At 35.2% G+C, this 24,520-nt stretch overlaps 1 protein-coding gene across 4 annotated transcripts; it reads left to right on the top strand.

Annotated features, from left to right (window-relative positions):
• The first annotated feature begins 607 nt into the window (after window positions 1-607).
• On the top strand, window positions 608-24,116 carry LOC113694969 (kinesin-like protein KIN-7O). 4 transcript variants are annotated; one of them, XM_027213911.2, is made up of 32 exons: window positions 608-975; window positions 1,066-1,155; window positions 1,307-1,425; window positions 4,428-4,541; window positions 4,617-4,698; window positions 5,170-5,237; window positions 5,314-5,388; window positions 5,523-5,668; window positions 5,742-5,844; window positions 7,141-7,221; window positions 7,384-7,452; window positions 7,550-7,609; window positions 7,687-7,848; window positions 9,965-10,021; window positions 11,309-11,542; window positions 11,647-11,712; window positions 11,799-11,981; window positions 12,109-12,213; window positions 16,519-16,596; window positions 16,780-16,929; window positions 17,077-17,190; window positions 17,275-17,361; window positions 17,440-17,643; window positions 17,718-17,897; window positions 18,441-18,647; window positions 18,747-18,836; window positions 18,938-19,078; window positions 20,534-20,631; window positions 20,796-20,874; window positions 20,964-21,086; window positions 21,832-21,882; window positions 23,660-24,116. In XM_027213911.2, the coding sequence occupies exons 1-32, from the start codon at window positions 849-851 to the stop codon at window positions 23,885-23,887; spliced, it is 3,771 nt and encodes a 1,256-aa protein (XP_027069712.2). In that variant the 5' UTR covers window positions 608-848; the 3' UTR covers window positions 23,888-24,116. The 4 variants fall into 4 exon arrangements, with proteins under 4 accessions (XP_027069712.2, XP_071911859.1, XP_027069713.2 ...); XM_072055758.1 differs by having other exon boundaries at window positions 21,819-21,882; window positions 23,660-23,809; XM_027213912.2 differs by lacking the exon at window positions 7,141-7,221.
• Window positions 24,117-24,520: the final 404 nt, after the last annotated feature.

The raw sequence follows: 24,520 nt of genomic DNA, 5'->3' as shown, positions 1-24,520 counted from the left end.
CCAAGCACTAAACCTCCAAAAATCTTCCCTCCTCCAAGTCTTTTACCAAACTTGAAGATGACCCAAAGTGTGAGTAAGGTTGGAGCAAGTTTAGTGAGCAAATTGGAGAGGATGAAGATGAAAAGGGGGAGGAAGGGTTTCGGCCAAGAGGGAGAAGAAGAGAGAGGGTTTTGTGTGATTTTTGTGAAGTGATTTGGTGAAAGAAATAAGTGACATAAAGCTACTTTTGAGGGTGCAAAAATCAACAATTGAATAGTGGTCCATTAGTGCTCCTAATTGAATTTAATTCAAATCACTCACCTCTAATCCCTCAATTAACTTTTCTTAGTCTACAGTTGATCATCCTTAACTCTCCAAGACCACTGCACTCTGAGACCAAATATTATCTCGAAAAACATGTTTCTCTAATTTTCATTAATTGGGCGACAGAAAAATTAAGTTTAAAAGCAAACGTGTTAAAAATATAAAATGAGGCAATGTACCATACAGATGTAATTAAAATGAATGAAATAAATTAATTGAAACAAATGAATAAATAAATAAATAAATCAGATAAAGGAAATTTCGGATTCTCATATAAAGTCCTTGACAACAATCACAACTTAACAAATGTAGCTCGACATTTTGGGCATTAAAGCCCTCAACAAACAGTTACGACTTAAACGACAGCAGCAGTAGGCGCCATTTGTAATTTGCCTCACTCACCCCGCAAGGCAACTCCACCAGGCGGGAAAATAAAATATTTAAATACTTCCGCAAATCATTTCCCCTTCCCGCCGGTGTCGAAACCCTAACGGTCCAGCCTAACCAATCGGTTTCTCCGACTCTTTGGTGGGACAGGCATAATCATGGAGAGAATTCATGTATCCGTGAGGGCAAGACCGTTATCTCCAGAGGATGCCAAGAACAGCCCATGGCGAATTTCGGGAAATTCAATATTTTTGCCTAATCAGACTTCCTGCAAGTTCGAATTTGGTAGTCTCCTTTCTCATGTTTGTCTGCAATTGAGTTATTTGGAAGTCTTCTTTTATTTGGAGTTTGAGATTTTCTTGGTTTTGGGTTTAGATCGAGTTTTTGAGGAGAAATGCAAAACTGCGGAGGTTTATCTCGCTCGAACTAAGGACTTGGTCGCTGCTGCAGTTCGTGGGTTTAATGGTAATTTGATTGTATCAAGGAAATGTGTCAATTCTTGCTTTTATGACATGTACTCAATGCTGATTTAAGTGTGTGAAGGAATTAGAATTTTGGTTTCCATACTTTTTCCGTGGCTCAAGCTTAGGAATATGTTTCAAATTGTTCTGTTTAGGGACTGTTTTTGCATATGGACAAACAAGTAGTGGTAAAACCCATACGATGCGCGGGTCAGCTTCCGAGCCTGGAGTCATTCCTCTTGCTGTGTATGATTTGTTCAAAACTATACATGAGGTAGCTGTCATTTCTTCCAGCTATGTATGAAGTCTTAATTTCTTCTGCTCATTTTGCCTCCTATTACTATCACAACAACTGATAGTGTGCTGTAACCCAAGCTATTTGAACCTTGCACTGTGCTGTAGTGGAGATTTTTGACTTGGTTTTCTTTTTAATATACATTTATGCTTAGGGCATTGTTATATTGAACGTTATAGTGATTTTATTACATGGTTGCTTTACATACAGGAATTACAACATGCTATGAATTCAGATTGTGTATGCACCATTAACTACAACCTAGAGTGCATATCCCTATGTGCTGTAGCCTTAGGGGAACCCATGGGCAACTAACAACTATTATTGCTACAAAATTAGACAGCATAAATGCTGATTGGAAAATGACAGTTTTGATTCCTTATATGTACAGCTAGTTCCCCTTAAGTTCCTCATCTATTCTTGTGAACACATTTAGTCTTTATCTTCATACTCTAATTCAACTTTACTCAGTTGTCTATTTCAGGGGACATTTTTGGTCCCTTAGTAAATATGTATAAAGGCATTTTAAAAGGCTTTAGTAAATTAGCTGTCACACCTGTAGACTCCTATTTTAAGCAAAATTAAGATAAAATAAGATTAAGATTGCTCCGATTCTGTTATAAATCCACTAAAATCAAAATAGATTTAGGTCAAGATATTACATACTAGTTGAAATCTTCGAATGAAATTATTTCATAGCTATCTGCCATAATTTCCGCTAATTTTCTTTCTTTGCTTTAGAGTGCCTGGATAAGTTTCTATGGGGGCACTTTGAAGAGTTCCTAAGGTGTCAATTATTACAGGCATATGGTTAGTTGTCCTTTGGGACGAATTGGAGAGGATACAGCACTAAATTTTTTTACTGGAAGATAAGCGACCAAAGTTGCAAGTAGGGACATGAAGATAAGGGGCCAAAATATGTCCACTGGAAGATTAAGGGACTAAAGTTACAATTGGGTATGAAGATAAGGGATCAAATCTGTCTAATGAAATAAATAAGGGACTAAAGTGCAACCTGATACAAGGATAATGGACCTAAGCTGTCATTTTCTCTTTGTTAATACTACAAAAGCTTAGTCTAACAGGCAAACATTTAATATAATGAGTTCCTAAGAATCTTTTTTTTTTTTTTTCCTGAAGAGTGTGAGAAGTTCCTCTCTGGCATAGGAATCTCTAGCAGTTCTTACTTTGTTATCTCCTGATAGAGTATACCAAACTGTGCATAGCTTTGACTCAATTTTGCAGTTCATTGTCAGCTAGGCGTAGCAATCTGATGCATAATGGGATGGAGGAGCAAGATTTACTTCTTAGCTTTGAAATTTTACTTTTGTACATAACTAGCTGATGAGTTTTATGAGATTGTGAAGACTGTGCCCTGGAATTCAATTTATGCAAATATAGGTATAGGCTATGAGTACATCAATAATAAGTCACAAACTTTGGTCACTTCTTAGCAGAATTATGTAAATCTATCATATGTTATGTAAATTATTTGAAAATCAACCAAGGAAGTGCCTACAAAGTAACAATTCTACCTATCTACAATAAGAGCCCCGTTTGACAAGTGAGTTTTTTGAGTGTTTGTCTAAAATTTTACTGTAACTTACTGTAGAAGTTGTAGAAAAATTTTTTGAAGCGTGTAAATTTTTGGAATTTTTGAGGTGTATAGTTTAAAAATTTTGAGAAGTTTTTTGAGGTTACTGTAGCTAAAGTTGTTAAAAAACTTGTAGCAGACAAGTTTGGCCAAAAACTTGCTTGCCAAACAAGGCCCTGCACCATCTCAAGAAAAGAGTTACAACCTGAGATCTTTGATGAAATGAAGACTTAGGTTGTGAATTGGGAATCCCTGGGTTTGATGTTCTAAAGTTTCCTTTGCAATTACTGTAGTAAGGCTACATGTTTTAGGGCTGTGCTCTCAGATGAAATTTATGTCTACTTTTAACAAATCTCATATTTGGATGATAATGTTTGATTGCTATATCAGCATCATGTATTGTCATTACGCGAACAATGACTTTATGCTCACTGCATTTTAGCATGGCTTTAAACCTATATCCAGTTTGAAAAAGTTATCATGCCAACCTTTGATTGCTATATAAGCATATTCGGATGACAATGTCTGATTGCTATATAAGCATCACGTATTGTCACTAAGTATGCAAATAATGTTCTTTGTGCTCACTGCATTTTAGCACGGCTTTAAATCTATATCCAGTATGAAAAGTTATCATTCCAACCTACAGTTGTCCTTTTTCCTTCTTGAAGCATGGTGGACCTATGGAGGGGGTTTAACTGCTGAAGCAGTTTTTGCAACCATAGATTGTAAATCATTGTTAATAAGGCAGCAAATAAGTGTTTACAACATATAATAAGATGTTGATAGCGGGACATGGGTATAAACTTGTTTGATCTTTTCGACCATTCAAAGTCAGAAACACTTCAAGTGTTTGACCGTGACGGAGCTTGATCTATTGTTAAGCTTCAACAACTTATTAGCTTACATGGACCAAGCAAGGCTATGTGAGGTTTAGTTAATTTTTTTTTCAATCAAATAGTTTGAGAATGAGCTTTATAGCTTTAGTTATGCATCATGCAGCTGGCTTTCAAATTAAGCATGTGCATGACACCCATGTTTCATGGATTTTAAACTGTTGAGGGATTATATTAAAGATTTGAAAGCACTTAATTTGATAATGGAAAATTTTCTTCTTTAAGTCTTTTATTCCCATGTAGTACAATGTGTTGAAAAATATTTATCGACATCAAATTCTTGCAAATTAATAAATCACCACTGCTATTGTGACTTTATGGTTCAGACAACTCACCATAGCATAATCATTTGTTATTTGGTTCAGCTAGTATATTGTTTTCTTCAACATGCTTATTAATGTATAATCTACTAGATCTGCAAGATGAATAGTAAGGTCCTGGTTTTACATAATGAGAAACCTCGGATATTTTGTCTAAAAGTTTACTTCCAGGAAGTGGATCGAGAATTTCTTTTACGGATGTCATATATGGAGATCTACAATGAGGAAATCAATGATCTCTTAGCTCCTGAGCACCGAAAACTGCAAATACATGAAAGCATTGAGGTACTCAATTATGTCTGATGACCATTTACCTTATATGTGATCCTTATAAACTACTCACTCATCCCTCAAATCAAGAGGGGAATATTTGTTGCTGGTTTAAGAGAAGAAATTGTGGCCTCCACTGAGCAAGTTTTGGGGCTTATGGAGTTTGGTGAATGTAAGTTCCAAATTTACTCGATGTAATTGCCCTTCGTTTCTCACCACAACATTTCTTGTATTCTTTCATTTTCTTCCTTTGAGTAATTAGAAGTTGACTTTTGGGCACCCGAACTAAAAAAGAAGAAAAAGAAACCATTTCTGATATACAGCTATATCTGTTTTCTATGTGGCATAAATATGTATTCTTTTCAAAATGTTGCTTCATGTAGTGTGAAAAGTTCCAACACTGAAAAGAATTTGATCAAGGGTTCAATTTTAAGATGTGCATACAAATTTTTTATGCAGTTCAGAAGCTGTTGCGTTGCAATTAGTTATTGTCACTTGGTTATTCTTTCTTTTCCTCTTTGTAAGAGGAAGGAGAAGGGCTGGGAGCCCTTGGAGCGGGGGGGAGGGAGGAAGAAATAGTCTGTCTTGTTATTGAAATAGTCAATCTGCAGCCAACAATTTGTTTGTTGTTCCTCTTTTACAGCTCATCGTCACATTGGAGAGACAAATATGAATGTGTACAGCAGTAGATCACATACAATATTCCGCATGGTGGGCCTGCTTCTCATTTAAATCTTTTGGTACTTGAGTATTTTCATTGATTTTTACTAAGTTGCTGCTGCTTTAGATAATCGAGAGTAGGGAGAAAAATGAAGATGCAGATTCAGACAATACATGCGATGCTGTCCGTGTATCTGTTCTGGTATTATACATGGAAGAATTAATATTGTTTTTGCTATTACAATTCTGCCAATCTAAATTACATATAAAAATTTTGTGCAAATTTTCTTAGTTCTCTTTTTAACTATACTTTTTCCATGTGAGAGTTCCTTTTAGAACTTGGTGGACTTGGCTGGTTCAGAACGTGCTGCAAAGACTGGAGCGGAAGGAGTTCGTCTTAAAGAGGGCTCTCACATCAACAAAAGCCTGATGACATTAGGAACTGTGATAAAGAAACTGAGTGAAGGTGTTGAGAGCCAAGGGTAGGCTTGGAACTGTTCTAAAGTTATCGTTTATAAATTCCCCAGAGTTTGTGATGCATATCTTGAATTGCAGTGGCCATGTTCCCTATCGAGATAGCAAGCTCACACGTATTCTACAGCCTGCACTGGGTGGAAATGCCAATACTGCCATCATATGCAATATTACACTTGCACAGGTGGTGACTTTGGCATGACTACTGCAAATTGTTTATAATGTCCCAATAGGCCAATGATATCAGTGGTTTATTTACATTATTCTGGAAATCTCAATATTCATAAGACAACTTGTCCATCATTTTTATTACAAAATTCTCGTCTCTCTCTCTCTCTCTCTCTTCATAGTGTTGTGGGTAGCATGGCTTTTTTTTTTTGTATCTAATTATGAATCCCTACGGCTCTGTTTGTCGCATAATCATTTGAATCATTCCTTGTTATTCAACTCTTTGGTCCTAAGTTTCTTGGTGGCAGTGACATGTTTGATGCACATGCTTTTTGTACTCCTAATCGTTTAGTTGTGGCCAAGCCTTGAAGAATTCTTTTTTTGGGAGAAGACTTTATTGTTCAAGTAGCTATTATGAAAAAAGGCCTCCTACAGGGATTTTGCTGGCGAAAGCTACACATACTTCAACTAAATCCTAGTGAGAAATTGATTTGTTGTATTATTACGTATTAGGTGGCAGGTATAATACTGGCTGCAAGAATAACTTGTTTGACTAAAAATTATGATTTGAAATGATGGAAGTTCTTGATTTTGACTGTAGGATTCCAGTTAAAGGTTTACTATTAGGACTTAACATTCTTAACTACAGACAACTTAGTTAACTGTCCCCTGTGTATGCCTCAAATGTCTTGTTAATTAAATTACTACTTTCCTAAAGTAAATGATATAACCGTCTTATTCAATTAAAAGAACAGGTACCCATATCATTAAGATGTAGAGTTACAATATATATGCTTCCTTCATCATCTAATCTGAAATATGATTGCTGATGACTATTATAGTACACTGGTCATCTGATTGTATCTGGATTATCACTACAGTATTAATACACTGCAAAGAGTATTTTATCCATTCTCATACAAATCTGGTGATCTGTCAACAAATTTCTTAGTGTGAAATTCTCATAATGATTTCCACTAACTTAAACTACTTCTGAAGTAAACACAAACAGATTTTGCTATTTATTCCTTAGAAAAATCATCTTATAGTTACTACATTTTGAAAATTTGAAGTATGGTATAACAGATTTATTTTCTACTTTGATTTTGATCTCTTATTAATTAAATCCTTCTTGTGCATATCAAAATCTTAAGTGATGAGTTAATTCTGCTGTTTGGATTAATTTTACACCCAGTTTGTGGTGGCAAAAATCCAATCTATTTTTGGTTTCTGTTGCATGGTGTGCTTATCACATTCTTGTTACTCAGAAAAATGTTCTTTCCATCCATAACTGCTCTTTATTGGATTGCAGACTCATGCTGATGAGACTAAAAGTAGTCTTCAATTCGCTAGTAGAGCATTACATGTAACAAACTGTGTTCATGTGAATGAGGTCTGTTTTTGGTTTCCTTGTGATTTTAGTGTTACATCCTTTGTGTACCTCTCGTTATTATCTTATGAGAGTCCCTTGAATTGCTTCAATTTGTTTCTCTGTTTTCCCTTCACTGATTAATTTTGATGCACGTGTTAACCTATTTCACATATTGATTGATAGATACTGACTGATGCTGCTTTGCTAAAACGTCAAAAGAAGGAGATAGAAGAGCTTCGGGCCAAATTGCTGGTGCATATTTTTACATTAGGACATAATAAAGTCCATGACTTCATGTTGACAATACTTTGAAAGTTTTTATTAATTTCTAAATTTATCTGTGCTCAAGGATTCCCATTCAGAGCATCTTGAAGAGGAGATTCTCAGTCTACGCAATGCTTTATTGAAGGTTTTTTCATAATTTATTGCACCATCTATCACCTTAAACAAATATTTCATAGTTGTTAATCTGAGTTTTCTATGTAGGCTGAGCTTGAGAGGGAAAGAATGGCTCTAGAGTTGGAGGAGGAAAAGAAAGCTCAGGCTGAGCGTGAGAGAAGATTGCAGGAACAAGCCAAGAAAATTGAGAATTTGAGTTCTATGGTTTTGTGCTCTAATAAGAATGAGAATCATGACATCTACAAGAAGGTTTTTGATTCAGTTGGCATTTCCTTTTTTCCATGTCAAATTTTCACAGTAGTATGTATTTTGAAAGCTAAAACGATTTGAAGTGCTTGACTCTATTTTCCTAAATTTAATTCTATTGAATCTAGTCTTTGTAATTTTTTCTGTATATCCTTAAAATTAAAGGGGAGAATTTTGTACATCAGAATTGCTCTTGTGAATTGAATTATAAAAAACTTTCATGTTCTTCTTCCTTTTCTCCTGAAACACTGCAGAGAATAGTTACATGTATAAAGAAACATCTTACGATACCTCTTTGGTGTATATAACTACTAAAATTTGTTTAAACTTCTCAGCAAGACATGAAGGGATTCATCTGTTTCATAACATATAGTGTTTATTCTACTTTTTTTTTTTTTTTTATAGCATTGGTTGTAGACATGGGATGAGGTTTGAATTTGTTCAAGCGGATATACTTTAAAGTAGTATGCTGGTGATATACTTTGAAAGTAGTAAATGATGCGGCATGTAGGTATCGGGTCTGTTTTTCTGTGCTACTGCTAAATGCATTAGTAATTAGATTAAAAAGACAATTTATTTCAGTAGGAAATTTATTACTAAAGTTTTAGCTGCTGGACATGAAGGTAAAGGTAGTGCAGGAAAGCAATCAGCTGGATATTGGTCAGAAATTTTCTTTTAATCATGTTCCCAGGGGTATAATCTGTTGGCAGACTTCTTAGCAAATGAAGGTTGTAAGGTTGGTTTTTTAATATGATTTGTTGTCTTTGCCTAGACTAGCTTAAGTTTTGCTTAGTTAGATAGAATAAGATGTCTAAATAGCCTGGCTTTATTATGTATTTATCATTCAGCTGTTGATGGCTCAAACTTGTTAGGGTCCTTTACTCCTTTACCAAAACCCTCGTCATTTCAAGGTGGCTTTCTCTAAAAAGAAAATTGTAAGAATAAGATGCCCTTCCTGGTTTTCAGAAAAATGGTACATGAATAAAAGAATCAGCATTTTGAAAGAGAGAAAATACATGCTTGAGATTTATTCTTATGTATATATCCTTCTAAAACATGACAATTGAATGTTAAAAGTTTTTAAAAATGAGATCCAAAGTAAATGCTGTTGCTAAGTTAAGAGTTTATTTAGTACTATGGTATTCTTAGGTAGTTTAGAGAAGTCGGTAACCATTCTTATTTCTTCTTAATAAACTTACAAGTTAAGAAACCAGAACAGATAAAACTCTTACACTTAATAGGTGTGTCATTTGAGTTTGTGTTGTTTCCATGTCAGTTTAGGGGTACAATGCCTGTTACCTTTTCATACTCCTGTTTGTGGGTATTGATTTGAGTATTGATTATTGTTAATTCCATTTGCTGTAAAAAACATACAGAAAATGATAATAGGAATGAGTTAGATTTTGATCCTAATTGTGAAGTCTATATAAATCTTCACTTTACTTTCAAATATGAGAAAGAAACAAAAAAAAATTAAGTTGGTTTATACATATGAGGATACTGGACATATCTGTGTAACCATGTCCAAGTCTTTAGAGGTGTTACTGTATCTTAGTTTTTGAAAATTAATGAATCTGACACCTAGACAGGTATCCATATCCGGCACCCAAACCCGATATGGTGTATCCATAGCTGAGCCTTTAGATGATATGGTGTATTAGAGTTGTCACTTACTTGAGTTTTAACTCCCCAGTCCTATGATAATCAATGTTAGAAACTCTTTAATGTATTCTTTTTGCTGGTTTTATACCTTAAGAATATATCAAAGTGGAGGGTTCATTCTTTTATGTTGTTATAGAAATCAGATTAAATTTATTTTGAGATTAGACTGTTTGCTGTGATACTTTAAGATTTGTTATTCAAAATGATCTTTTTTGGCCTAAGGCTACAGCTAGGTATAAAAGCTTTTTTTCTTTTTCTTTTTTTAAAAACTCTATTATCATATTTCCAAGATTGGCTTTAGGTTGGGCTTGACTTCAGCTTATAGATCAGTTTTAGATTCCATTTGAGCTGCTCTCCAACTAAAGAAGTGGAAACCATTTTCCTTTTTCTAATATTTATTAGTGTTATCCTTCTGTTTGTGTTTGAATTTGATTCATGGTTATGTCCTATCATGCAGGAGAAGCGGCGTGAGACTTGGTGCCCTGGGAAACTCTCTAGGGAGACTACCTATGAGGTAATAGTTTTATTTACGATCCAGTTAAAGGTCTCGCCGGGTAATCTTGTTTTTGTAAAATGTTGTTCAAAATGTGTAATATACCTGTTATAGGTACCCAGTATCCTACAGGTAGCTTCATGTTGAGACCTTTCATGATCTCAGTTTTTGACACAAATGGAGTGACTGTATTTATGAAAAGAACCTGTAGTTTCAATGATCTTGAGATGTCTTAATTGTACATTGATTCTGATAGAAATGAAAACTTGGCGGTAATATAGGATCATGAACTGTGGTAATTGCTAAAATAAGTTGATATGGGCGCCAAAACTTTTGGGTTCGTGTCATTGTATAACCTATGGTGCTCAATCTGCCCACACCTAGGTTTTCCAAATTACTTCTTAGCCTCTATTCTAAACCAAACTGTGACCTAGAGTGGCAAAATTCATACTGATTTTAAATTGTTGTGTCAGCAAATTAAAGCAGCCATACATCAACTTATTGGTGCAATGCACATGCCCAACAAGCAGAATATACTCCTCTACATAGTTTTTAGTTACTGCATAAATCACTAGTCTAAGGCTTTTTCTACAATTTGCACATACAATTGCTTTTGGCTTTCCAACATTTATACCAAATTAATCACAAACATATAAAATCTCCCAAATTCATTCCATTTAGTTAATTATGTACACTAACCAAGAAAAAGTAATAAATATTGCAACAATGAATATTACTAGTTTCTCTTTGTAATGCTATGTGTTATCTATGTTCTTGCTATGTGTGTGTTTTCAAAATACAACTTAGTGATGCGTTAAGGCTCTTACTCTTGCCTGATGCTTACTTTTATGCACTGACTTTGACTGTTCCCGGACATGTAAGAACTCTGCAATCTTTTGCATGAAAAACATTTCTGTGTTTATCATTGGATATTAGGAGGTAGCGGTGGTTACCAGCTAAATTTACAGTGTCATGCTTGGGTTTGAGCAAGGGTGCTTTTGTAGATTGGAAAACAAACTTAACATAGCATCTCAGAATAGTTTGGCTCTCTTAGATTTGCGATAATGTTATATGAGGAGTGACATCTAGACCAAGCATGAAATTTAAGGATATAATGTGGTCAACAGTCATGTTGATATGGAACCATGTCCAAATTACATTTGTTTTCACTATTCTATCCTTGCAATTTTCCAATGTGTGATGTAAAAGATAAATCCCTTTAGAGTTGAAGTGAAACATGTACTTTAGTACGGCTTTTTGCATTTTGGCTGTGGTGATTGCTAAGTAACCTGCTCTTTGATGATTTAGCTGAACTCTAAAGATGAAGAGAAGTCTTTGGTGAAACCTGGAAGAGTAGAATGTTTCTCGGGACCGCTGCTACCTTTTGAAGAACTAGATGAAGTTGGCGCAGTTGAATCTTGCAAGGAAGAAGAACACAACAAAAATGATTTGCAGGAAGACTTTATATTTCCTAATCCACTCGCTTTATTGCACGTCACCAGCAGGAGGAAATTACCAACCAGAAAGAAGAGCTTGCCAATAGTTGTTACCTTTTACATGTTTTTACACTGTGTTGGTTCTTTGCCATAAGCTTTTGTAGTGATTAGTTTTAGTTCCAATTTTTGCAATTATCTATTTTGCTACAGGAGAACAGTGAACTGGAAGAAATTCAAGCAGAATATGAAGATTTGCTTATAAAATTTGAAACTGAGGTTTGATTTTCTGTTTACCATCGATTTTTCTATAAAGTTATCATGATGATTTCTTGCTAATTACTATTATCTTTTCCTCTTTCCAGAGAATCATGAGTGAGATACAGCAAGATTACTTGAGAAGAAGGCTTGTTGAGGCTGATCTCTCTCAGGAGGAGAAATTTAAGGAGAGTTTTGCTGAGAACAAGACATGCAAAGCTCATGGATGTGCTAGCGATAAGTTGAGTGAGTCGGAAGCCATTCTTGTAATCAAACAACTTCAAGAAAAGGTTTTCTTCTTTTTGGTTTTTCATTTCTTTTCCTTTCTCTTCTGCACATGTGCAGTTTTGGATTTGCTCCTTGCAAAATTGAACATGGACTTTCTACTTTTTTCGGTTAATTTATTTCTTTCTGCAGATCACAATGTTAGAGATGGAGAAATCATCAAGCCAACAAAATTTGGATTGTGTTATTGAGTTAGCAACTGAGCAGACAATATCCGCCAAGGAGAAATATGATGAGGTACCAAGTTTCAATGTCCTGTGCTTTGAACTCTATTTGCCTTAAAATACTAACGGTGTTTAGTTATTCATGAACTACTGTACAAGCTTTCCTGCAAAAGAAATTGAAGTGGTTCTATAGTTGCTCTATTCTCACTTCCATTTGATGAATTAATCTATTAGCATTTGACTGCTAGCTTACCTACCTAACAAATTAGTAGTAATTTGGTGGCAAAATCCTCCCCTTCCTTAACTAAGTATTTAATGTGTTTTAACTACTATATACATCAAGTTTATTATTTTCTTTTTTGGATATATAAAATCTATGACCAAATGAAAAAGTACATGTCGTTATGTGATTCCTCGTACTTAATTTGACAGAGATGGCTTATCCATTCTATATTTAGTGATCTTCTTATTCAATGTGGTTCTATAATTTGCACTTTAAATATACACTCAATATATTTAGTCATAATATTTTTAGATTGTAAATTAAGTTAGTTCCATTCTGAGAACAGGTATTTTGGGAGGAAAACATCTAGTCACCGTATTATGAGTGACCAATTAGTATTTATAGGAGTACAAACCTAACAAACTATTTATAAGAATACCCTTACTAATTTATTATCTACAAAAATACTTATATTCTCTTAACACTCCTCCTCAAGTTGGGTGCTTACCTCAAGTTGGAGCATATATATCATAAGCACCAAACTTGTTACAAATGTATTTCACCCTAGAACCCCCTAAACTCTTGATAAACAAATCAGCCAGTTGATCTACAGACGGTATATGAGATGTTTTGATGACTCCATCAAGCAATTTTTCTTGAATGAAATGATAATTAACTTCAATATGTTTTGTCCTTTCATGAAACACTAGATTAGACGCAATATGAATAGCCGCCTGATTATCACACACTAAATTCATAGGCTGTTTATGCTCAAACCCAATTTCAAGTAACATGCTTTTCAACCAAACCAACTCACATATAGTGTGAGCCATAGCGCGGTATTCAGATTCTGCACTTGATCTGGAGATAACTGTTTGCTTTTTAGTCTTCCACGACACTAAATTATCACCAACAAACACACTATCCTGTGGTCGATCTTCGATCTGAGGTAAAACCAACCCAATCTGAATCACTGTATCCTTCAATATCAGTGTGTCCATGATTTTGATACAGCAACCCTTTTCCAGGAGCACTCTTAAGATACCTGAGAATCCGTATAACAACATCCCAATGACTAGTACGAGGGGTCTCAAGAAATTGACTCGCGACACTCACTGGAAACGAAATGTCAGGTCTTGTTACAGTGAGATAATTTAATTTACCCACAAGTCTTCGATATTGCCTAGGATCATCTAGTAATGCACATTGATCTCCTACTAATTTCACATTAGGATCCATAGGAGTATCCACAGGTCGGCAACCTAACATCCCAACTTCACTCAGCATATTGAGTGCATATTTCCTTTGACATAAATAAATCCCATATTTAGATTGAGCTATCTCAATACCCAGAAAATACTGTAAATGACCTAAATCCTTTGTCTGAAAGTTTGCCTGCAGATTGGATTTAAGTTTTTGGATCCCCACAACATCATCACCTGTAATCACAATATCATCCACATAAACAACTAATAAAATCTTACCAGCATTAGAATGTCGATAAAATACAGAGTGATCTACTCCACATCTTGTCAGACCGAACTCCATGACAACACTACTAAACAGGCCAAACCAAGCCCTAGGAGACTGTTTCAATCCATATAAGGATTTTTTCAGGCGACAAACCAACCGCGAATTCTCCCCCTGAATAACAAATCCAGGAGGTTATTCCATATTTACCTCTTCTTCCAAATCTCCAGAGGAGGGCGTCATACCTGGATTTGAAGATTGAGAGTTAATTGGTGAAGTGCGTGGCATATCAGGAGCTTTCTCAACCATGGAACGACGAGAATAAACTTAAAGATTAGGACGAGATAATCCAGTTATGGAATCTGGTGGACTAGATAACTCAAGTAATAAAGAGGAAGGGACTGGTAAAACAGGAGAGGAAAAAGAGGGACACTGGTCTAACTCACAAGGCATACCGTGTTTCATAAAATATGGAGTAGATTTAAAGAAAGTAACATCAACACAAGTAAAAAATTGATTTAAAACTGGACTGTATCATCTATACCCTTTTTGCGCTCGTGCGTATCCTAAGAAAATACACTTAATAGCACGAGGATCTAATTTATCCACCCCGGGAGCAAGTTGATGAACAAAACACACATCCAAAAATAGGAGGAGGTAATTTAAACACAGATTCATGAAGAAAAAGAATGGAGTGAGGTAATTAGCCTCCAAGAATATTAGATGACATGCAATTAATTAAATAACATGCAGTTAGAACTGCATCACTCCAAAATTGTTTGGGCACATTCATGTGCAACAAAAGTGTTCGAGCAACCTCGATTAAATGTCCAATTTTTCTTTCAGCAACTCCGTTCTGTTGTGGAGTGTGAGAATAAGAGGACTGATGAATAATACCGGACATAGACATAAAGGTATTAAAAGGAGTGGAAAAATATTCTTTTGCATTATCACTGCGAAATATACGTATAAGCACACCAAATTGATTTTTTATTTCTGTAACAAATGCACAAAAAATGGAATATAGTTCTGAACGATCTTTCATTAAATAAAGCCATGTAATGCTGGAAAAATCATCAATAAAGATTACAAAATATTTAAAGCCTAACTTTGAAGTGACTCAACTAGGACCCCAAACATTAGAATGAACTAACAAAAAGGGTTTAGAAACCCGTTTATTGACTCTAGGAGCAAAAGAAACACGATGATGCTTTCCTAATTGACAAGACTCACATTCTAACGAAGACAACTGACTCAAAGTAGGAACCAACTTTTTCAAATTTTGTAAAGACGGATGACCCAAACGACAGTGAATTTCAAGAGGAGAAACAGTAGCAGGACATGCAATCGGACCATTGGAGTTGAGAAAATAAAGACCATTATGCTCATGCCCTCCACCAATCGTCCTCTTTGTCTTCAAATCCTAAATGACAACAAAATCAGGAGAAAAAGTAACTGAATACTGTAGAGATTTAGTGAGCTTACTAACAGACATTAGATTAAAGGGCAAATTGGGTACGTAAAGAACAGAAAACAGCGGAAGAGATGGGTTAATTTCTACAATACCTAGTCCTTTAATTTTAGTGGTAGATCCATCAGCCAAAGTAACATGAGGAAAGGAAGTAAACTCTTGAAAGTTAGAAAAATTTTTAGAGGTACCTAACATATGATCAGTAGCTCCGGAGTCAATAATCCATGAGTTAAAAGTACCTTTTTGTGCTAAAGAAGCAGAGGGAAGAGATGCGTGATTTGTAGCTTGGTACTGTAGGAATTTAACATAATCTTCCTCGGATATGGTAAAAGTCTTCTGGGACCCATGTGCTGAAGAAATTGATTCAGCTTGGTTAGTAGTAACCGCATTAGCAAAACTTTCAATCATAGAGAATAGCACTTCAAACAAAAAAGCAGTCAAAATTTGCGATGAACAGTACCTTTGAACAGTAACACGTGAACAGCATCGCGTGAACAAGACTTTTCTAGATGTTTAACCCTAACCCTAAGACTTTTGCTCTGATACCATGAGAACAGGTATTTTGGGAAGAAAACATCTAGTCACCGTATTATGAGTGACCAATTAGTATTTATAGGAGTACAAACCTAACAAACTATTTACAAGAATACCCTTACTAATTTATTATCTACAAGAATACTTATATTCTCTTAACACATTCTAAGAATCTTTTATTGATTTTATAGAAAATTGTAATATGTATTTAGTTTGAAGATTATTTTAGCATCAATTTTCAGAGATCAATTGTTTGTTCTAAACTTTGATGAAGATTTTTAAATAAAATATTTTGCTTCCAAGTTTTACTTTTAAGTGTAATAAAGCAAAAACGTAGTCATTGAGAAGAATTCAGTTACACCCTTTAAAATGTTAAGTATACTCTTACCTTCAATTTCTCTTTCCTTTTTTCCGAAAAAAAATAATCTTTCAAATCTTTTGAATAAATTGAATTTTCAAAAATTTGAACTCCTTGATATTCGCTGTTGCTTGGCCAATTCAGCTTCTTCCCTTCACTTGGCAATTAATGTGCATGCACTTCAATTATGAGTTTGTTCACAATGCATATAATTATATCCGTGGAGTGTAGATTCAAATTGCTACATATGGCATGCTGTGCATCACAGGGCCCCTCCTCAACAAAATCTTATTTGAGAATGTTGTTGGATTTTCTTTATTAGCTTTATGCAAAACTCCTGGATGCTCAAAAGGAGGTGAAGTTAGCCAATGAGCAACTCAATTTAATGCCATCAACAAGAGTGAGTAAAGTACCTTTTTCCTTTTCTGTTAAGCAGAGAGGGCTTATATAAGTGAGCGACATGTTTCATCTGGCATAATATCATCTGGTAATGATATTTCTCAACCAGTTTGCTTTTAGATGCTACCATTAATGCTATCACTCTTTCATATGGGCCTCCAGATTCATACTCCATTTCTTTTAGGTGGACAGCTTTGATTCCTTTACAAAACCATTGATTGATATCCAAGAATTGGTGTTGGAAATTGAGAACTCGAGAGACAATGTTCAATTTGTCTCTTCAGATTTTGATGCTGCTTTCAAATACTTGTCTGCTGTCACAGACCTCTTAGCAGTGAGTGTTGCAAACACCTGGAAGCCATGTGCAAACATGGATTTGATGTTGATCTTTTTCAATGTTTTCAGGGAAAAATCTTTTGGTGTTATAAATGATATAATGTAACACAGGATAATGTGCTATTTTATTCCATGAATCTTTCAGGATCTTAGGACTTTAGCTCTCCAGACTTCGCTTGACATGAAAACAATATTCAGAGATTATAAGAAGTTAAAATCTTACTTGGAGATCAAGGTCGATAGGCTTGAGATTGAGAAGGTGTTCTTCTTTCCTATACACACATCTAGAAGTTACATAACTGTAGGCATTGCTTAAGGTTCTCAGTACTACTGGTTGCCATAGATTACTCTGTCGAACCAGTCTTTGGATCTCCAAAATCAGATAGCAGAGTTGAACTCTAATGCTCAGAATTCTGCCATTGCATTATTGGTCAGTTACTATACTATCATAGTTTGCTTTCTTCTCTATCATATGCTCTTTATGATTAAACCAAGTACCATTTCCCAGGAGATCTCGAAACAAAATGAAGCCGAAAAGTCTGAACTTCTTTCTCAAATCCAAGTTCTGCAGAAGGAGATATCTTGCTTATCATCTTCCTCCTTGACTAGGGAAAAAGAAAGCATAAGAAAAGATTTGGTGAAAACAAATGCCAAGTTGAGAGACACAGAATCCAAGTTAAAGAATGCCATCCAGGAAAAGACAAAACTTGAGGTTTTATATGATCCATCTTCTGTTTTGGTTACTTATTGTTTTCATCTACAAAATGAACATTTCCTTTTGGGCAGGGTGAAAAAGCATGTGCAGAAAGGGAAAACAAACTATTGCGTGGTCAGAAGGCAATTCTTGAGCGCGATATCAGCAAACATGATTCAGTTGTTGGCAAAAAGCGTGATTCAATCATTGACCGGAGCTCGAATTTGTTCGATCCAAAGAGAGGAAGGGGTCTTGCAATAGCTGTTGAGCAGGTAATCTTCTATTAACTATCAAACCACTAAGCATAGGCTGAATAGTGGGGAATTTTTTGCAAAGAATTGTTTCAATCTAAAACCATGCCTCCTTTCGGGTTGCTTTAGTTGAAACACTCCACAACTTGCCATTGGAGACAAGAAAGAACAACAGAGCCAACAACAAGTACCTGTAACCAAAGAAGAAACTACTATATGACCTGAAATTTCAAAGTTTTTATTGCGCCTGATTAACTTCCATTTGTTGTTGTTGTTCATTATTTTGTCTGACTCTTTGTTAAGAATCTTTGTATTATCTCTTGATATTTATAATTTTAGATGAGGAGTCATCAATACAAGTATTTCGCTAGCCCAGCAACTTTTGGACCAAAACCATTGGCCTAAAATGTTCACGTCTAGTCATTAATAGCACTCAACCGAAAAGCTTACATATCCAGGGTGGACAGACCTTTGATTCGTGTAATTTTAGTTGCAGTGGTGAAGTCATTTTGGACAAAACTCCTAGACCTCCCTTAGAATCTCTATTTTCTTTTCTTTTGTCAGGAGGAGTATAAGAGGCTAGAAGTGCTTGCATTTGAGATGGAAACGACCATTGCTTCTCTGGAGGAGGAATTACAGGTCACACGTGGAGAAAAAGAAGAGGCTATTTTGAAAGCTGAAAGTTTGGCTTCCGAGTTACATGCCTTATCAGAAGAGTTAAACATGACAAATGTGGAACTGGCTGCATTGAAGGAAGAAGTTACATGCCTTGTGAGCTTCTCTTGGTCCTCCAGAAATCATTTTGTTCTGAATTCAGAAAAATTAGCATGGTTTTGTAGATTTCTTACACATGCCTTTTGTGCTTCCCAGGAATCAAGTCTGGAGGAATACAAGTCTCAAAATCAGAATTTGAAAGTATCTGTTGATATGATGATTCAGGAAAAGGAAGAGTTGACAATGGTAAAGTTTTGGAATACATGATGTACAAAAACATTTGTTGGTATTTTATTTATTTCTGTATATATCATCAGAATGATTGTTCATGTCTTTTTTAACTGCAGCAACTCACTGATGCCCTTTTGCTAACTGAGGAGGGGAAGGCAATATGGTCTGCAAAAGAAAAGGCTTCAATTGTAGCCATTGAAGAAAAGTCAAGATTGTATAATGCTGAGATTGCCTTGTTACTAAATGAAATGTCAGCGGTAAACTTCAAAACCTTTATGCTAAATAGTTGAGACTAGTTTCTGCCTTTTTTTTTTTTTGGGGGGGGGGGGGGGGGGCAAATGACGTTTCATTCCAAATTCTTTTGTTCTAGTTAAGTATGAAAATTTTCTTTGGAGTCTCACAATTGTATAACAAATTTGTTGACTTGTTGGATGGCTTTCAGTTCTTCTGCCACAAGTTATCCTTTCTAGGAAATAGTTTTATCTAATAAAAGGGTGTATTTTTTTTTTTTTTTTATTCGTTACTAGCTCCACATGTTTGCTATCAGTAATAGAAGTTATGTGAAAATATAGCAAACATAGTTGGAGATTTTAGAAGCTATGGCAACGAATCTTATCATTTTGTTATTTGGATTCACATGGAGATGGTATTGAAATGACATTAAGAACTTGATTGCAAGCCATATTTCCATACTTTGCTACTGTACTGCAATTCAGAAGTTGAAATTAGAAGTGCCAACTGTGATCTGAAATCTTTTCTCCATGCATCCTACTGGTGTCTGTTTTTTGATAGTACAGGTAGTGGATTAGGCACTTGCTGATAGTGCCTCATGTTTTTTTCATTTCTTTAGCCAAGAGGACATAAGATATTTTTGTTTTGTTCTCCTTAATGGTGAATTGAAAAACATTCATAAGCAGCAGGGGTGGATGCTATGGCAATCTCTACCTGATACTTGTGTGCCTAAATGTGGTTAAAATTCATCTCTTTAGCTGCTTAATGAATGGTCTTTGGTACCTTATGGTGTTGTCGATGGTGCTGGATTGGATACTAATAGCATACACTGCAGGACCCCAGGATACATTCTTGATGCAGCATTTGTTGTATAGTTTGAACTTAATGCAGTTTAGAATCTCAGCTATGCTATTCTTTTTGCAAAAGAAAAACCACATTTAACAAAGAGGATATCATGGTTATGGGTGGCTGTGTTTCTCAAATACTGCATGTGATTTGATATAGTGTTTGTTCAGTATCATATTCAGCCATTTGAGTTTTCAGCAACTTATTCACAAAGTTGACCTGATTACCTGTAATAAGTAGAACTCAGTTCACATTTAAGGACATAGGATATTGGGGTCTGCATCCTGTACATTTTAATATTTTGTTAAAAAATGTTTAAGGAATGTTCCCTTCTCTTCTTCAACTAGTTTCCCAAAGTCTAAAGCATTACTCAGATATGCAACCAAACCCTGAGTTCAGGATTCAGTGTATTCACCTGTTCAATAAATATGATATTTTGGATTGAGTGGATTCTTCTAAGTATGAATTTAGTCTTTTGTTTGTTTATTTCTATATCCTCCTTGGATCAAACTGCATTTTCAATCTAAATGCTTGTTCAATTGAAGCATTGGGTAAAACATCCACTTAGAAATCCAGAAAATGTTGCCAATTCGAAGTTGATGTTCGTTGTCTCGATAACAATCTTAAACTGTCAGGTTAAAAAGGAGCTCGACTTTTCTAGTAAGCAATGCAAGTTCATTGAGGACAGATTGATGCTTTCAGAGAAAGATTTAGAGTTGGAGAAGAAATACAGGTTTTTTTTTTCAATCATTTTTTGTTTGAGTTGTGTTCTATGTTCAAGCCCTTTGGCTCTGCCTATTTTTCTAGGCTCGCATGACATCAGTAATATACTAACAAAGTCAAAACATCTTCTAGTGAACCTTCTTGAGGACATTAAAGCTTTTAACCTTGGTACAGTGCAGAGAAATCATTGGAGATTGATAAGCTCAGAGAAGATTTACTGACTTCTGATGATCAAAGTAAAAGGACTCAGGAGGTATTTTTGTGGCTTTTAATGGCAATTGCTTAGCCAGAATCATTGTCAATGTTTTTACTGCTCGTGAATCTAATTAGTTTTTCTGCCAGACTCTAAGTTTACAACTGGAAAAGCTTCAAATGGAGTTAGTTAAGCTCAGGAAACAAAAAGAAGACCCGTTAGCTCAGTTGGGCGAGTTTGATGCTAGGTCACTTCCTTCGAAAGAACTTCAGGTTTCCATCTAATTCTTCAGCTCTTAGAAGTGAAAAGCCTTTCAAGATTGAGAAATTAAAAGTGACATTCCAATTCCAGTTAGGATGATGTACCAGTAGATTTAACAAGGGAATATAACACTAGGAAACACAAGCTTTCTGATGTTTCTTTTATATTTTCATTTAGGGCAAAAAATCTCAGCGGCCATTAAACTATTGTTTTACATCGACTTTTGACCATCAAACAATTTTTCGTCATAAATTGGCCATTAAACTAACTAATCACCACAAACGTGGCAATTTCGTGGATTTTGGCTCTTAATCTACAAAAAAATCAGAACACCTGAGGGTGTTTTTGTCCACCACTAACTCGATCCTATTCCCTTGCTCCATTAAGTTCCAGCAAAACATCTCCTTTTAATTTTCTTGATAGCAACAGCTACACCCGTCCTCTTTCCAGATAAACAGTACTATATGTATTTTCACTAACTCTAGAATTCATCCAATATTATTAACACTTAATGGTGGACGAAAATACTCGTAGGCGTTCTGATTATTTTGTAGATTAAGAGCCAAAATTCACGAAATGGCCACTGGTGTGTTGATTAGTTAGTTTAGTGGTCAATTTGTGACGAAAAATTGTTTGATGGTCAAAAGTTGGTTTGAGTGATAGTTTGATGGCAGCCGAGGTTTTCTGTCCTTTCATTTATTTTCTTAGATGATAATTTGGTTATTTCTTACACATTTATTGAGCACAAAACCCCAGGTGGAGGAATTGAGCGGGAGATTGTCTAGTCTGGAAGCCAAAATAAACAAGGTAAAGTTCATGCAACTGAGATTTTCAAGTATTTAGTTCAGCAGCAATTTCAGGAATTTGTTGAGTGTATTTGAGTTATACTTTTCTCTTTTCTTCTTGGAAGTGTGGATGAACAATTAAACATCATTTATGTGCATTTGGTAAGTCTAGAAGTTGGCTAACTCTTTAAGCTTGAAGTCTTACTATTTTCTGGGACAATTGAAAAAATAAATAAATAAATTGCAAGATGGGCAAGTGATAATATGGATGAGTAAAGTTTAGAGAAACTGTCTGCTAAAACTGTTCTTTCTAACTGCTCATGTGGTTGAGTTTATTCCCCCATTTGTTGAGAGAACTTGCCAACGGAAATGATGCATGCAACTGCTGCATATTGAATGCCAAGAATGAAATGGAAAGTCCAAAGACTTGTTTTTCAATTATAATAGAGTTTAAATTACTTTATCAGTTTAAGATTGCCAGTTTCTTACCATTCCTTCTGGCTCATGGTTGTTATTGATTGGTATGAAAAGTCTGGACAAGTGCTTCTTCTGCCCTTATTCCTATCAAATAGCTGTAGATTTGAGCCACTAACTTAAATACTATACGTGACTGAAGTTCTTAGGGGTCAAACCCAGATCCACATTTTAGGAGCAAGATATACCTATATCTTTGTTAAATGACTGAAATTCTTTTGTTGCAGCCTAACTGTAGGGAAATCATTTAATGTCGTAAACATACTAAATTTAATTATTCTGACATTCACCAAAAACCAGTGATGTGGTTTAATGGTAGGAAAATCATTAAATGTCACAAATATACTCATTCTAATCATTTAGACATTCCACAATCTAGTGGCATTTTCATCATTTCATGAGAACATGAAATAAATGTGACACATTGGGATCCAGTGTACGATAGATGCCAATGAGTAATGACAAAAATTAGGAAGCTAAGAATATTTAGAAGGAAGCCAAGAAAATTTACATAGCATGAGACTTTCTGGAAAGAACTGATTGAAGTTGTATAGTATTCCTGTTTGACATAAATCCTGAGCTTGGTCATCCAATTGGAGATGATAGGTCCACAACTGCCACACATACTATTTAGTTTTCTTATCCAAGCAAAGATATATGCAGCAGATTATGTTGATAATGGAAACTCTACATCAATTATCATATTAAGGTTTCTCATGTGTGCTGTAAGTTTCTTAATGAGCTTACAAAGGGCTTTGTTGCCTGTGTTATGACGGCCTGTAATGACTTTAGCTTTAATTAGATGAATTAAAAGATTTTGACTAGATTTTTGCAGGGAAAAAAATGGTTTACAGCCTAAACATGAACTTTCCTGGCTTTTTGTTAGAACTGTCACATGGATCCTAGGTAGGTTTTGCTGGGGTTATGAGGATGCTTTTGTGAATGCATTTATACCTCTTTAATTGATGGGTCAAAATGGGTGCAGGTAGCCAAATTACCAATTTTAATCACTTAAATATTTTACTTGCCTTTCTCCCACATTTGCTCTGTTTATATACAGATGATTATAATTTTTTTGGATTGCGAAGCAGCTTAAGTGTGAAGGTAGCATTTCCTAATTACTGATCTACTTTTGAAGTAAACAGAGAAACATTAGGTGAAGAAACTATCATTTGACAGGTAGTGTAATATATCAACTAAGAGTGTCTAATAAATAGTTTTGAGTTTTGGTTCTATTAAGCTTCTGCTCATCTGATCGGATTTCTTGTGAACCATTTATTCAACTAGATTTGACTGCTCATTACTATTTTGTTGTGCTTAAATAGGATGAAGTCATCAACAAGAAGGAAAAAGCAAAGCTCAGGATGAGACTTCGGTATACACAACTTAAACTGGATGTGTGTCGAACTAGACACAAGGAAGCCTTGGATGAGTTGGATCTTATGAACAAGAAGTATGAAGCAGCATCAACAAAATTGAAGAATCAATTAGCTTCTTACGGGATTGAAGTCCTGAACCTGAAGAAACAGCTTGCTGCTGTGAAGGAACACTGAATGATTCAGCTGTTCTGTTCTGTAGGATGTTTTAGATTGCTAAAACATTGCTAGAAGTTGACAGTTTGAATCAGATTAGCTTTTTGTATAGTGTGTAGGAAAATTTTTTGATTTATCAGATCAGAATCATAGGTTGTGCATCTTTCACAACCTTAGAACTTCCTGCCCATGTGTTAAGAGTATTGGGTAAAATATCATCACCTTCTGTTATGAACTTCCACCTTTTTGATTTGGTCTCCCCTTCATCATTTGGCTGGGCCCTTCTTTCATCTGCTTGACAGTCGTGAGTAGCGATAGAAGTAAAGCTTATTGTTCTACAGCAGATTATGATCTGATTAAAGACATGGGCACGATCTTACGTGTGAGATTACTTAAATCTTTAAGTTAGTGACATGGGCATGACACAGATTGTCAACCGAGGCAGATTCTTATGCGTTACTAAACCGTCTGCCATTGGAAGCACCACTTCCTGTCCGACTTGCATGTGTTAAGTATCCTAACAGCACTCATCTTAAGTCAGGATCAAACTCTCCATGAGATTCATAGTTGCATTACTCATAGCTTTCTTGTTCGTAGGTATATGATGTAAGATATTAGTATTGATACAAATATCAAGATTTTACCCACTTGAAA

Source organism: Coffea arabica, chromosome 6e, assembly GCF_036785885.1.
Source record: "Coffea arabica cultivar ET-39 chromosome 6e, Coffea Arabica ET-39 HiFi, whole genome shotgun sequence".
In the NCBI taxonomy this organism is placed as follows: Eukaryota; Viridiplantae; Streptophyta; class Magnoliopsida; order Gentianales; family Rubiaceae; genus Coffea; species Coffea arabica.
Note: the sequence above shows the minus strand (reverse complement) of the source record. Positions and strands in the feature narration are given on the sequence as shown.

Excerpts from the sequence above, each read along its gene's own strand:
- LOC113694969 (XM_027213911.2), top strand. The coding sequence starts at position 849 with ATGGAGAGAATTCATGTATCCGTGAGGGCAAGACCGTTATCTCCAGAG. Across the intron at positions 1,156-1,306 it reads TGCAGTTCGTGGGTTTAATG|GGACTGTTTTTGCATATGGA; the intron begins GTAATTTGATTG and ends TGTTCTGTTTAG. Across the intron at positions 18,648-18,746 it reads AGGAAGAAGTTACATGCCTT|GAATCAAGTCTGGAGGAATA; the intron begins GTGAGCTTCTCT and ends TGTGCTTCCCAG.